The sequence below is a fragment of the Athene cunicularia genome (genome assembly GCF_003259725.1).
Source record: "Athene cunicularia isolate RWA chromosome 7 unlocalized genomic scaffold, athCun1 chr7_part2, whole genome shotgun sequence".
NCBI lineage: Eukaryota > Metazoa > Chordata > Aves > Strigiformes > Strigidae > Athene > Athene cunicularia.
Window position 1 is genome coordinate 2,889,845 of NW_020799108.1, and position 15,325 is coordinate 2,905,169.

Here is a 15,325-nt window from a genome sequence, read left to right on the forward strand (position 1 = left end):
ATTTTCAGGAAGAAAATAAGGTTTTCATCCTAGGAACCTGAGAACCAAATGTTTTACTGAATATAGGATTCAGCTACACCCTTTCCTCTTAAACCTACCATCTGTGAGAAGAGCCAACTGCCTTGCTGTTGGCATATGTTCTCACACACATTCCTCTTTTGCTATGTCCCTGCCATAAACCCCTCTTCCTCCTAAAGTAACATCCCACAAGGACAACATGAAGGTTTTATGCTGTACTTGGTCACACATGTGGACACACACTATGTGAACTGCCACATTAAAAACAGACTACAGTATTTCTAGACATCTCATTTAACATGCATAGTAGTATCTTTCAATAAAGTGAATCGATGCCTTTATTTTGTACCACCAAGAGAACTGACCCTGTTGGTAACTGGAGGATGGCAGGCTGAGTCAATGTCCAACATTTAAGACTTAGTCAGCTAGTAAAGACACTGAGCTATACCAGAATAACCAGGAAGTTTTTCTTCCTTAGCAGAAGAAAAAACATTTAAAAAAACATTACTTGCTTGTTACTGAAAAATTTCAAGCATGAAGAAAAAATGAGTTTTATAAAGTTAAGGCTTCTACAGCATCCCTCTCATGTACTCCGTATTATTCTACACCGAATAATTAGCTTTTCTTCATGCATAATTAACACTTTTTTAAAATAAATTCCCTTTCTTACAGTGAGTCACAGGGAAGACACGGGGTAATGTGTACAAGTTACTCCTGGGAAGATTCCAACTGGACACAAGAGAAGAGTTTTTCACAGAACAAACAGCCACTGTAATAATCTCCCCAAGGACGTGGTGGATTCCCCACCATTGGACACTTTCAAGATTCAGCTGGACAGGATGCTGGGCCATCTTGTCTAGACCGTGCTTTTGCCAGAAAGGTTGGACCAGGTGATCCTTGAGGTCCCTTCCAACCTGGTATTCTGTGATTCTATGAAAGCTGGAAGTGATGACTTTATAGTATTGTTCCCATATGCATGATCCCTGGAAGAATTTCTCTAAACCTTCTTACCCTAGTAGCATGTTGAAGAGGAAGCGATCCTTCTTCCAAACTTACATTAACCAACATAACAAACGAGAGAGTCACTGTTCTGAAGTAATTCTAAAGCTCAAGAAAAAAAAAACCAAAAACCACAAACCCACACCAGAAAACACCACACACAACCCCCCTTCCCCCACTTTGCTATAAAGATGAGCATACAGAAAAACCATTCTCAGATCTTTTTCTGTATTTGAACTGGTGTAGCTAAAGGCCTTTATATTTTTGCTAAATTTTTAAAGCAGTTCAATATAAGGCTCTCTGAAAATTGCTTTTCTTTTCACTACATCAAAATTATTTCCTCCATGAGTAGTTTGTCAACTGAAACGCAATGAAGAAACATACAGCTATCTAGAGCAGTGGTAGGTCTAACACTGATGTAAACCATGTATGATTGGCTCAAAAGAGGGACAGCTTGCTCTGAAAGTGCATTACAAAAATAGCATGTTCACGCTCTCACCTGTGCAAGATACCTGGAGACTCTGGAAGGTTACAATCCCTTATTTTTGCCATGTAGACTTATTCCTAGCAAATCAAGATTTACTGAGTCTTACTTGCTTACTGAGTTCTTTTCATGCAAGAAGTGTGAGCTATATGAATTACATAGGTAATGGATTGTTTGGTATTATAATTTATTAGTATGCAATCATCACATACTCTGCCTCTGGCTGAGTGCTGCACATGCTCTTAGACACAACAACAGTCCTATAATATGGGACTATTTGAGCTGATGAAAATGTGAATGAAAAGAAAAATACAACAACCTAACAAATAGATTTTGAAAAAAAAAAAATCAGTCACAGCAGTTAACTGCAAAAAATACTTGGATGGAGGTGGTAGCAGTCTGATTAGTCTTTAGCAGCTGGCTGGCTCTTCTACTGCATGAGCACCTTCAACAACAGCTTTCACACACTTGGCCATTGTCTGGGATGCTCTACTGATTGAATCTGAAAAAAAATAATCCAAACACATGTCAGTGTGTTTTAACTGTTCATTTTCAAAATGATACACAGACACGAGAGATTTAACACAAGACTACATGCAAAGAGGATAAAGAAAATCGCTTAGTTGAAAAATGGTCTAGTTGTCTGTGCTTTATGCAAATTCTAAATCATTTTACTGGAAAATTTTGTTTCTTCAAACGACTCAAATCCTATGTATCTTAGTGAAAAGCTTTAAATGCCTCATAAGAATCTTACTGTAAAGCTAAGTAAAATGTATTACTGATTTCAGAATGAAAAGGCCATACTATACATACCTGTCATATAAAAGTCTTTTATTGTGAGCTGAGGTGGAACAAGAGGATCAGCAAGAAGCTGTTGCTTCACTAACTGTGGCAGGAAATGAAAAAAAAAGTAAAGGTTAGCTTTATGATAGGAACTTGTTACCAGAGCGTTTGTTTAGTGAATTCTGCATTCAGTGCAGGTCAAAGAATGCTTGTAGTACTACATATGAAGAAGGCCCATTTCTATAAATAGCATCAAGTCATGTAACAGCACTAAAACATGCCCAGTTGCTTCAGGTTTCGTTACCTTTGACAATTCATTTGCCTGGCTGAAGTAGTTAGCCTCTTCCACATCATCGTATCGAACCAGATTAGGTGATACTTCTTCTAAACGCTTCCGTACTTCATCAAGGTTCTCATAAGGCAAGGTCATACCAGCCAACTAAGAGATTCACAGAAAGAAATGCCATCAAGTCTAGGGATTCAATACACAGTGGTTTAAATTACCAATCCATTAACATACCTAAAGTAAAATCAGGACAAATCTACACTCATGAAAACACAGGTAGTTATAATGTGAAGCAAAGTCACAGTATGCTGTTGGACTTCTGATGCCTACAGTTAAGACTTCTCCATGTTAAAATATTAGGCTGTCCTGTATGCTATACAAAGGAAAAAAAAGAGAAGTACTTTTCTCCTTCTGTACAGTACACTCATACTTTCCCTAGTTTCCCACCAAATGAGATAGAAGTTGATGCAATTATCAGTGCATCTCGTTCACAGTGACTAGTAAGTACATATTTGACCTTATCTAATGGTGCCAGTTCCTGTCCTCAAGAGTTCAAGTTGTTTTCTTTCTAAAAGTCAAAGGAACTGCACCCTTCCACCAGTTTCCTCTAAAGCACTTCATGAAGACCAGCAGAATTTGCAGACAAAGCATTCTGATAGCATACAGCAGCTACAATATTAGTGCTATCCTCAAAGGGGAAACAGTATGACTTAACTCACAGAATTATCAAAGGATTCAATACAAATCATTACTTCTTAAGACTGCAGTCATGTATTTCCCAGAAAGTGTACCTCTCTTTTGGAAGTATTTTTCAACACAGAACTTAACCTCTCAGTATACTTTTATTAGAAGCAATATGTAACAGCAACAGTACCTCTGAGACAGCTCTAATAATTCTCCAGTCTTCCCTTGCCATCCCAGGTGGTGTTACTGCTACTCTTGTCTGCTGGGCCCTACCCTCAGTATTCACATATGTGGCCGTCTTCTCTGTATATGCTGCTCCTGGCAGAATAACATCAGCCATGGGAGCTCCTACATCCCCGTGATGTCCTAAACACATGGAAAGAGGAAACAGTATACAACCATGTAAGACATAAGTCAAAATACATAGTTTCTATGCTCCCAGAAAAAAATGAGAGTTTCTAAGGTTCACTTAACCAGTAATATAAAGCCTATTAGGCTGACTGCTCTGAGGTCTTACTTGCCTAATACTTTGGGGAGAATGAACAGACTACAGGCAGTAAGTAGTAAGTGGTAGTTCAGTATGTATAGCTACTCAGCTGGAACAAGGATGCTTAGTGAACTAAGACCATCTTTTAGTATGACAAAACACCTGGGAACCAATGGCATTTTATCTGCTAGGTTTGAAGCTATGCTCCAGGAGATCAAACTGGTTTATTATACCTTATTACTCATCAACAGTTTCTAATTCTTTTCTAAGAAATAACCAGTATCTCAGTTATGTGTTGGAAGTTCCTTTTCCTGGCAGAAAATAAAGGCTAGAATTTATCAAAGGGTCAGAAATGTTTGTAAGAATATGCCACTGTTCAGGCTTTCTCTCCAGCTATCAGATAGCAACATCTTTCTTAATTTACATCTACTAATTACCTTGATAGATGATAAAACAATCCTTTGGCAAATCCTGACGTGTTATACAACCCGAATCTGCTCCCAAGAGATACAATACTTTGGGAGGATTTTTCCTAATTGCCTCCACTCCTGGTTTGAAACCCAGATCCAAAGCAGCTACCTGGCTTGCAACCCTATAGGAACAAACACATTGCGACTTTTAAGTTATTTCAGAATTCTCCCTCTCCCGTCAGAACAGACCTATCTTATTTTTTTGACTCAATATTTAGGAGGGACATGAGGTCTCTTAACAGTAAGAGGACAAAAAGTAAGAATAAAGGCAGCTGAAAATTATGACAGAGTGTTTGACAGAATATCAAGCTGATTTTGCATTTTGACAAATTGATGCCGTTTGAAGTTTTCACGGGGAATCTCACCTATTTAAGATGGGATAGCAAAATAAAGGCAGATGTTCCAGGTCAGGGCCTAGTGGCAGGCAGCTCACTTGTCATCTGGAACATCAAGGTTCACATTTCAGCTATGAATTGAACTCAACAGGCCTTTAATTTAAGGCACTCATGTGGAAGATGAAAGACCAGCTGCTGGGCCATGAACTACTCTGAAGCATTTTAAGACTTAAGACCACTATTTCATCACCATTTATTCACAAATAAAAATACTTTTAAAAGATTGAAATAATCACTCTTGTCCTGCATAATCCAGTGCCAGACCTACATTTAAGAGAAAAGGGATTTTCTGTGTAGAGTACATATCTTCTAATGTTACTTGTGTTTGTCTGACACAATCAGACATATAGGTTCTATTAAGTTGCTTTTTACACCTATGGTAGGGAGGATGGTGCACCAAAAGCATGCAAGTCAGTAATATAAAAGACTGCCAAACCACATGTAAAAAAGGTATCATGAGCGTTATTTAAGTCACATTCTGGTATTAAATGTTTCAGTTTCAACAGCAGGATTTTATATTCAAGTTTCCTTCAGAGGTCCAAGCCCTACTCTTGCTATACTAGTTTTACATCAGTGAAGCTGCTTTAGGCAGAAGGACTTTGTTGAGTCTCTGAATCTAAGCACCACTACATTTGCTGAAATAATTTTTCCTTTACAGAGGGTGCCAATTTGACAGTTTTAGAAAGAGAATGGGGAAGGACTGTCCCAAGAGAAACTTGCCTATTAAGAGAATAACTAAGATCAAAAGCCCTAAAATTAAAAGCTTTGAAGCTTTTCCATTAACTATTAAGAAACTCCCCAGTAAAAGGAATATTATAAGAAACCAGATTATTTAAGTACTCCTGCCCTTTTGTTTTTCTTCCTCCAGATAAAAAGCAATCATTTGGAAAGCGATACCAGTCTGCTGTGCATTCTACTGAGCACTGTTGTATGTTATTATGCTCTCTTGTATTCTATACCTCCTAATTTAAAGTTTACATTATACATTTAAATATAATAGATTAATGAAATCTTATGGAGAGCCCAAAAAGTTTCCCAGGTCAAGGGACACATTTTTATTAAAAAGTTTCTGCAGTTTGTACTTCGTTTTTTTATATTCCCTACAGATTCTAACCTGATAATCTGCTTGTGTGTACACAGATCTGCACACATAACACTGTGGTAACGTATGTTACATGTAACATCTTACAGTGTAAGTAAAAGTGGCTCCCAAAAAAGCTTTAAAGCAAACCTGTGGAGGATGTTCATGACTTTCCAATCAGAACCAACACCACTCTTAGTCCTGGCATTTTGTGCAATAGTGGAAACAGCAGCATGGATAGCTGCTCCATCACTGCGCTGCAGTGCTGCACTGCCTACCACCACCATTGGCTTTTTGGCCTGGTCGAGGACCTGTACAAGTAAAGAATCAAAAAATTCATTCCAAGGCTCTGAAGACAATTCTTGGTGCAGATAATGTAATAAATCCTGTAATTTCTACTTAAGTCTTCTATGCAAAGCTATAGTTCTGAAATGGTCACTGTTTCATATAAAGCCAAGAGAAACTACTATAAGCAGTACACTACACTGTCAATACAGAACTATACTCAATAACCAGACATTTAAGTGGAAAGAGCAGCAGCTAAAACAGCCTGTTTTATATTAAGAAATACTCCTGGAGTTTCCTGCACTCCAAAGTTTTACATACCTGAATATATTAAACAGTTCACACATACTTGGTGCACACTAATCATTACCTCAACTCTGTATTTGATTAAAAGCAAATAACCCCATCTAGAACATGGTACTTCTCTTCAAAGCTGTCTCTGTGGGGAATTCAGATTATTATTCAATACATCTGAAATTTAACAGTCACATCTTAAGTTGTGCGTACCTTAGCGAACGCATGTTTTCCAGAAGCAATGTCCTGGAGTATCTGTGGGGACTCTCCCAGATGATCATATGTGTAGGTCAAATTCACAGGAGAGCCAACAAGGGCCACTTGCAAGTCATTGTGAAGCCAGCTGAAAACACAGCAAACATTTTATAAAAATCAAAGCAATAGTTTTACTCAACCAAAGCCATTAATTATCATTTTAGCAATAACTGAGTAGGATGCAAATTCCTTCAAAGGAATTGAAACAGCATTCATTGTTTTGGTAACATGCAGTTTAGCATTATTCTGACTGTTAAGCAAGCTTAATGGTTTTTTAGGACTATTTCTTTAGGTACATTCTGGGACCCGTGCACCAATGTATCTTATATGAGAAATTCGTAACTCAAACTTTTGCCGACTCAGTGGAAAAAATGTTGTATAAAATGAGGTGCTATAAATTTAGATCTCTTTCAGTGTTAGGAAAAAACAAACAAAACAAAAAACCTCAGACCTACAGCTACTATTAAGTTTGCTTAACTGTTAGGTTACTTCAGAATTTAAGTTAAAGTCATTTGCGGGAGTAAAGAATTCTGAATTTGACAGCACTCGCAGTTTTAGAAATTTATTTATTTCTTAGATAAATGGATCAAAGTTTAGCTGGTGAGAAATTTCCATTTTCTGCAGCTTCTCATAGCACGGACTGATAAAAAATATATGAATCGTTCATAAATTTAATTGCATTTTTTCCTCTCAAAATTTTAATGCCACTGTTGTTTAAAATTATGTATCTTGGAAGATCTCAGCATTAGAAAGGACAGGGCTTTTATAAACCTCAGTTATCTCCTGATGACATATCTTGTTAAAGTTGAATTAACAATGTTCAGAAGTTTGGGAAAACCACATTACGTGAAGAAAAAAAAAAAAAGTTAAATTTGAATGACTGCTTCTAAAATCAAGTTTGCTTTGTTATAACAATACAAAAAGCAGCAAACTGATGCTGAAAATAATTCTTTAAGGAATATGCTTTAATAAACTTCGGTAAGACAGAAAATCTGAGGTGTCTGTGTAATGTAACAAAGGAATAAATGTCTGAGTATATGAACTTACGTAAAATGTCAAAGCGAGAATGAACAAAACACAGTTGTATATTACAGAGAGAAAATATCCCCTTTTTCTATACATATATCACCATTCCCTTTGCTAAAAGATTAACTGAATCCAGTGACTCCATCTGGATGAACACTCTCAACTTACTGCCTGTGGCTCCACCTGAGCACTGCATCAAATCCAGATGGATTTGCATGCTTATTCACCACCAAGGCATACAAACCTCTTTCGAATTCTGGCATTAAAAAGTGGTGCCTCAAAGCGTGGATTGGTGCCAACCAGAAGCAGGACATCTGCCTCCTCCACTCCAGCAATCTTGGTATTAAGCAGGTAGTTAGAGCGTAAATCTGTGCTGTAACAAAAGGATGCAAAAAAAGATGAGAATTCAGTAAAAGGGAGAAATGAAGGTATGGTAAAGATTCTAGATACTCAAAATATTTTTTCATCTGAGGAATAGAAAGGGAAAGAAGAGATTTCTCAATCTGAATTACCAAATAAAAAGTAAAAGTGTCACCCTTTCATAAGTATCAGAGACAACAAAACTTTAAAGGAATTACAATGTGGATATTTCCTGTGTTTACAGTTACTGTCAGCCTTCACAAACTTCATCTGCTATTACACAGTTTACAAGGTCATAATTCTACTATAGTTTTCACAACACAAACAGAAATAAGACTAAATTATCCCATTTACAACAGAATGTAACTGGCTTTCAGTAGCCTACTGCTAAACTGCAGCAGCCCCAAACAGTAAAGTGTGCAATCCCTGCCATAGTAGAAACTATGCATCATCTCACAATCCATATAATATGCAAATGCATCTATAAATGAATATTGTAAATGCAAACAAAACCTGCTAAAGCATCAGCAGTTGCTATCCTTGGTCATTTCAGAATCTTACCATGAGGTGATCTGCAGACTGGAAAGGTTAACATATTAAATACAAACAAACTTTGCCTGAACTCTTACCCAGCTCCAGCAGTAGGGAAGACTTCTTCAGTGCAAAGCGTGTCACAATTTACTCTATTCAGTAAGTCTTTCAGAGCTATTAGCGCTTCTGCATCCACCAGTCCGCCCACAATTGCTGCTGCTTCCTTACCTTTAACAGCCTGTAGCTGGAGAGAAAGTATAAACATAAGCAAAAGAAACCACTGAAATAAATTCCCATTTGGCCCAGATGAATGTTTATTACATTGGGATGTGCCAAAGCCAGCAGTGCAACTGTTGGCCTGGAGGAGCACAAACTGATCAGCAGTGTCTGACTTCCACAAGGCAGCAACTCCAGCTCCTTCAGAACTCATTATAAACAAAGAGCGGCGATCTTATTCTATGCAGGTCTCTCCCACTTGAGTTATTGCTCAGATATGGCTCATTCTCATTCAGTGTGGTGAGGAGAGGAAGACTGGTGAATGCTTTTATTTTAATGAAGCTACAGCGCAGACAGAATACAAACTTCCATAACACAAGCTCAGGCAGTCAACTCAACTCAGAGGTATTATCTGAGAAGCAATAGCTTTTGTAACAAACCCTGCTACTGTACCACAGACAAAACATCCTTGAGGGAAGTTCAATTACAGTTATTCAATTCTACTTCATCCCACATAAAAATTTTAATCAAAATCCAGAGCAGTCATGCAGCACTTCATTTAAACAGCAGAATCAATCACCACACAGAGAAAGCACTGAGGCAAGCACAATTCAGATAAGTAATATAGAATTAATGGCTTTGATGACAAAAGTGGTGATAGCACAGTTTAAATAAATTTAAAGAAGTCTTCAGATAAATCAGAGTAATTCAGGAAAGTTGTTTCCTCCTGAATTTCTGAAGGAACTGTTTAGCTTCCTATTTGAATGTCCCAATGTCCCAAATGAAATCATGAAGAAACAAAGTTCTTCAGATGGTCTAATCCATGAAACAGGAAATAATATTAAAAAGAAATTTAAGTGGAAATACAATGGATTAAAAGTCTAACCTTCAAGAAAAAAGCCTTTTTCTATGTAACTTTTCATATTAATGACTGTAATATGTCCAGTTTTAGAAATTAATTTTACACTACATATATTGAAAATTGTTCTTACCACACCAGCAACACGAGTTAATACATCCTCCCATGAGGCATAAACAAATAGTCCTTTCTCATTTTTAATCATTGGCTGAGTAAGTCTTTGACGCTTCAGACCATCATAAGCAAACCTAAGTGAACACCACTAATATTATTAAAGAGCAAAGACAAAAAGATAATTGTGTATACTAAATATTTTCTACAACTGAGTTTTCTAACCGCTTGTAGTGATTAGAAAAGAGAAACACAAGAAACATTTCCCCTGAAAATTTAGCTTTTCCTTCTCAAAAGCAAGCAAAAAAATCTGCAATACAAATTTAAAGGTTACTGTAAAAAAAGCAGCTACAAAAATAGAAACAGTAGAAAACTCAGTAACTTCAATTATAGTATTAAAATTATGTTTTATCAATTATTCTTCACTATAGCTTTACAATATTAACAGTGGAATCCAGAAGTAGCGCTCCTGTCCACATTTCTGATTCTGCAAAGCACGCCTTTAATGCGTGCATAAACGTGCACATGGGTACAAACATCTCCCACACACCTTGTTTTGTCAGATATCCATTCCTCATTGATATCTTCATGCAGCCTTGGCAAAATTCTCATCACTTCTCCAGTTCTCGTGCTCACTACAATGTTGCTTCCAAGTGCATCAAGAACATCAATTGACTCTACCTTCCTGTTTAGAAGAACAAATAAACCATTTGTAGTTTTCTATATACAAGCAGCAACAGACTGCCTGTCTAAAACAAAACAACAACCAAAACAAAGTACCTTAGGTTTAGCTTTGGATATACACATAAGAGCTTGGTTTCACAAGATACTTTAAATAATATCCTCAACAATTACTGAGTTGATGACTGACTTTTCCTTTACACACATTGTTTACTGAGCAGTCAGCACAACCTACGAGTCCAAAACATTTTAGAGTAAAAATAAGGGAAGAATAGTCTACATAAACTATAATGTTCTTCCTTTTGTTGAATGAGCTGTGAGTAACAGAATTTGTGTTAGATTCAGTCTATGGAAAAGTCTACAACAAAACCACAGAGAATAAATATCAAAGAAAACCGTTGGTATCATAGATGGACCTACTCAAAATAAAGTGTATGACAGAAGCAGAGAAAGCTGCATATTCATTATGAGTTAAGATACACACCTCGTCTCCCATGGGCGTGCAGTAAAGGCATATGGCTTGGAGGTAAGAGCACCAACTGGGCAGATGTCAATAATATTTCCTGATAACTCAGACATGAACATTTTTTCAACGTAAGTACCAACTTGCATATCATTTCCTCTTCCGGTTGTTCCCAAGTCATCTACCCCTGCAACCTCACTAGCAAACCTGGTAGTTGCAAAAAGAATGAAAAACAAATCTGGAATGTACAACAGCAACATAGCATATTTTTCAACGCTTATCTCATTTTCTTAAGATAAAACATTAGCCTTAGTTCATACTCCTGAGAGAAAACCATTGTTTAGATGCATTAGTCAGCACTAATCACACACAGGACTACACATCTGCAGAATTTCATGCAGACAAGGCTACAAAAACTAGGTGGCGTTAAATCAAAAAACATAGCAGTTCAGTGCTCACTTTCTGGAACTAGGTGGGTACACTGTATTCTTTTCCATCTTGCTCAAGTTAGCTGGTACTGAATCTCATGACTACAGAACTGCATAAATACAGCTAACAGAGGCTGTCTAGAATAAACAAACCTTGCAATTGTGGCCGAGGACTTAAATGTTTTAAAATCCATTCTGGCACTATCACCATGAGACCAGTCCTGCCCTGTATAATTCTGATTTCACTTTCATGTTTTGGCCATCTCTCCCTATTTCCTGTATGACAGCTGTCTGGTAACTCTGGGAAATCAGCTATCAGTCCCTACCAGAAATAAGATTCTTAAGTACAGTCACAAAATAAATTAAGAAATTGACTGCCCCTCATGGTATTTCTTTCACAAGTAACAAGCTGATATAAATATGCATGCTCAGTACTCTCTCCAGTGAAAAATAACGTACATTACCTGATACATCGAGTGCACTGTATACACCGAGTCATGATTGTTTTGACTAATGGGCCAATGTTCTTGTCCTCCACAGCACGTTTTCCCTCTCTAAATCTACTCCTATCACTGCCGAACATCATCGATTGATCCTAGAACAGACAACAGAAAACAGATACATCCAGGCTGCTGGAAAGCACAATTTCACGTAAGACAAGAGTATTATTAAATGTCTACACAATTTAATCGGATGTCATACCTGTAGATCACATTCTCCACCCTGATCACAGATAGGACAGTCCAGTGGGTGATTTGCCAGCAGGAACTCCATTACACCCTCTCTGTTGGGTTTGGGAGTTACAGTTAATGTCAACCTTATATCACTCAGCAGATAGTACACCTTAGCAGCTACAGGAGACTAAAAGAAAGGTACCTTGCTTTCCTGGACTTCTCAGAGTTTGTCAGTATGTTCCACCCCTTCATAACTGGCATGGCACAAGCTGCAACTGGCTGCAATCATCATTAAAAGCAAGCATGAACACAACACATTTCTTCTCAACATGGGCACAAACCCCAACCTCTCCCTTCCCCCACATTCTTACATAGACACTGGTTATTAATTTAACATGTTGTGGAAATAAAAAGGTATCTGCAAGGAAATAAAATAAGATCTAACCAGTAAAGTCACTAGAAGCTATATTAATAATCTGCTATATAAAAAGGTTAAATTAGTTAAAACTTACTTATTTTTAAAATTGAAAACTCTACACTTTTGGGTTCCAATTCGAGTAGTTATAGAAAAAAGAATGTAAACTGTAACAGATACAAGGCAAGTTAAAGAGATTCAGCAGAGATCTGGAAACCTCTAGAACTGAAGTTCAAAATATGCATCATTTACAAGATATTTATTTGGATAAAGCCTATACAAAGAATTTTGGAACAAAATTGTTCACAAGATTACTGCAAGATTAACAAAAGCTCCTGCTCAGAAAATGAATCCCTCCTACTTTTCAATCACATGATGAGAAGAGACCATCTGACTTCCACGTTTAGTGATAATCTAACATTTCCAGAGATGCAAAGCTCAAACTATGGAATTCAAGTTGAGGTGATCTAGAAAACACACAGCTGACAAATGCTCATGTCCAGGAGCAAGATAATCCATAAGAATCTGAGAACTGACTGATCCATAGGCAATCACAGTGGTCCACTAGGGAGAAGTGAAAAAGCTGCTTTGAGCAGCTGAATGACAACAATTTGTGTGCTAATGATAGTACAAACAATTATTTACAAGATTTAAGCTAGGTCTTAGGCACAGCAGAAAATTACAGTCCCTACTGAAACACATACCATACCTTTGGAGCTTTCTCTATTTCCACAAGACACATCCTACAGTTTCCAGCAACAGAGAGACGATCATGGTAACAAAAACGAGGTATCTGAATTCCAGCCTTTTCACAGGCCTATAAAGAATAAGAAACAAAGGAAAATTAAATTGTAACTAGACCTCTCAGTTCCACCTCATAAAACATTATTTTCAAAGAATAACTGTCATTGCTCAGGAATATAGGGCATTTACCTTTCATCTTAATAAATGACCATAAATAAAAAATTGCAATCAAGCAGAAACATGTCAGGTTATCAATTACAAATATATTTTTTTTCCAAAATTTGTAACTGATTGAGGAAATGAGAACTGACTTCTCATTCATTCTTTCCTCCAAGCGCACAGAAAATTCTCTCTGCTAGGACACTGGCCATACAAATAAATTTTTAAAGAATGCATGCACTATTTAAAGAAAAGTGCAGGAAAGGAAAATTTGATAAATATAAAGGAAACAACAATGGACATAATGATTTCTGGTAATTCAACACCACAGATACTCTCTATACAAAGTTACTGGAGCATAGTCCACCTTCAAATTCACTAGAACCCCAATCTCAAAGAAACATTCTTCTATAACATGTCTGGAGGAGAGATAGGAGGACAGAGGCAACAGATTTCCAGAGAACAGACAAAGACGGCCTTTCCTGTGTAAAATCCCCACAGCTGATGGGATCTATGCTATAGCTATGCCTGCCAGAAGAAATACCATCGAATTCAATAAAAAAGAACTAACAAGATCTAGTCTTTCTTATGATTTCTACAAAAAAATTATCACAGGTAAGTAAAACCAAAAAGCTAATAAAAAATAGCATTTAAGAAAATTTTACACTAGACTCCTGCTGAAGGCCTTCTAATGCCTAGATTAATAACCTGTATCCAAAGAATGAAGGATATGTTTTGAAATAAACATTATGTACCTTTAATGTTCTAACTCACTATACCACATCCCCATTCAATGGCTCCTTAAAAAGTTAGGCTGGAAGAAGATCTACTTGAAATTTTGGCTTGAAAAGCAACGATGCAGAGTATGAGCTGGGAGATCGTTTCTGTTTCTTCCCACACCAAAAAGAATAAAAGCAGCGAAGGATCAGCATTCTGAATCATAAGAACTAATATCCAAAAGGAAACAATCCCTCATTTACCAGAGACACCACTTTAATAAAATACAAAATTAATATGTTCTTAAAGACTACCAGGTCACAAAGAGTTCAGAGCAAGAATTTCAATCAGAAAGTCTGTTACTGCATTGCACAAATTTTTGAGTTGGAATTCACACTGCATGCATCTTCCTTCAGACAATATAGCAGATGCTTCTTTTTCAAACACTGAATTCCCCAAAGGATTTTTGCCACATCAAATTGCATCACAGTCACCAAAAAGACCCCTAAAGACATCATGTAAAGGGTTGGGGTTTTTTGCTATATAGAATAGAATGTGCTGCTGGGAAGTAAGATAGAGTGCCAGAAAAATTCTGCATGCCACTCCCCACACCTGAAGTACGGTGGTTCCCGGGTTCACCAATACAGGATGACCATCCACAAACACTTCTATTTGGTTGCTGGGTGCTGTTGCAGTTGTACGCCCTGAGACACGGAAAAAGAAAACAAAAACTTTCAGTTACTGCTTGATGCAAACCATCAGGCCCCAGGCTCCTCATCTTAGTTTTCCAGTTCTAGAACTTGGCCCACACAGAAGTTCAGAGCTGCAAATGAAGTACACATACATGTCCTTCAATCTATCAATTATGCATACGTGAATTTTATCAACACACACACACACGCATGAACTAGAGACACTTACCACATACTTTGGAGGACTGGGTGACCCCAGCTAAGGTCCTGCGGACTGCAGGTAGTCGAAGCATGGTCCTGTGAGAAAACAGCACTGAATGTTTATCAGTTCAAATGTTTGCTGACAGGTTTTAATCAGGCAGAGTAAAAAGTTCCACCACAGTTGCAAAGAAGAACGTATGCACCTGCATGTGCACAGTTATAGATAAGAAGTTATTTTCTTAACCTTCAAGATAGTGTTCTCTTTTTGCACGCTTCATATACACATATACGTCACCTTACACGGTGACTGTCACGCCGACAGACCCGCGGCAGCCTAGCTCAAGCCACCAACTCTGCAGGAGCTGCCAGCAGCCCGGACGAGGGAAGAGCACCCGCCGGGAACTGGCGCCAGCTTCGCTGCAAGCGCTCCGTGCTGACAAACCAGCGCAAGGGCGCGCCCACGACAGCCGCTCCGCCGCCGGCCCGCCACCAAGCAGCCTCCCCGCCTGCAGCGGGCCAACGCGCGG

At 37.8% G+C, this 15,325-nt stretch overlaps 1 protein-coding gene across 1 annotated transcript; it reads right to left on the bottom strand.

Annotated features, from left to right (window-relative positions):
- Window positions 1–668: 668 nt before the first annotated feature.
- On the bottom strand, window positions 669–14,894 carry NDUFS1 (NADH:ubiquinone oxidoreductase core subunit S1). Its single transcript, XM_026853305.1, has 18 exons — window positions 14,827–14,894; window positions 14,518–14,609; window positions 12,995–13,102; window positions 12,073–12,149; window positions 11,899–11,980; window positions 11,661–11,791; window positions 10,790–10,975; window positions 10,175–10,309; window positions 9,647–9,761; window positions 8,537–8,682; window positions 7,792–7,920; window positions 6,480–6,609; window positions 5,838–5,998; window positions 4,179–4,333; window positions 3,445–3,620; window positions 2,589–2,723; window positions 2,315–2,387; window positions 669–2,003 (listed from the first exon to the last, which is right to left on the bottom strand). The coding sequence occupies exons 1-18, from the start codon at window positions 14,888–14,890 to the stop codon at window positions 1,912–1,914; spliced, it is 2,187 nt and encodes a 728-aa protein (XP_026709106.1). The 5' UTR covers window positions 14,891–14,894; the 3' UTR covers window positions 669–1,911.
- Between the last annotated feature and the right edge of the window lie 431 nt (window positions 14,895–15,325).

Coding starts and splice junctions, on each gene's coding strand:
- NDUFS1 (XM_026853305.1), bottom strand. CDS start 14,890: ATGCTTCGACTACCTGCAGTCCGCAGGACCTTAGCTGGGGTCACCCAG. Junction 14,610..14,826: donor CCAGTCCTCCAAAGTATGTG/GTAAGTGTCTCT, acceptor TCCGTGTCTCAG/GGCGTACAACTGCAACAGCA. Junction 6,610..7,791: donor AATGCCAGAATTCGAAAGAG/GTTTGTATGCCT, acceptor CTGTGTTTTCAG/CTGGCTTCACAATGACTTGC.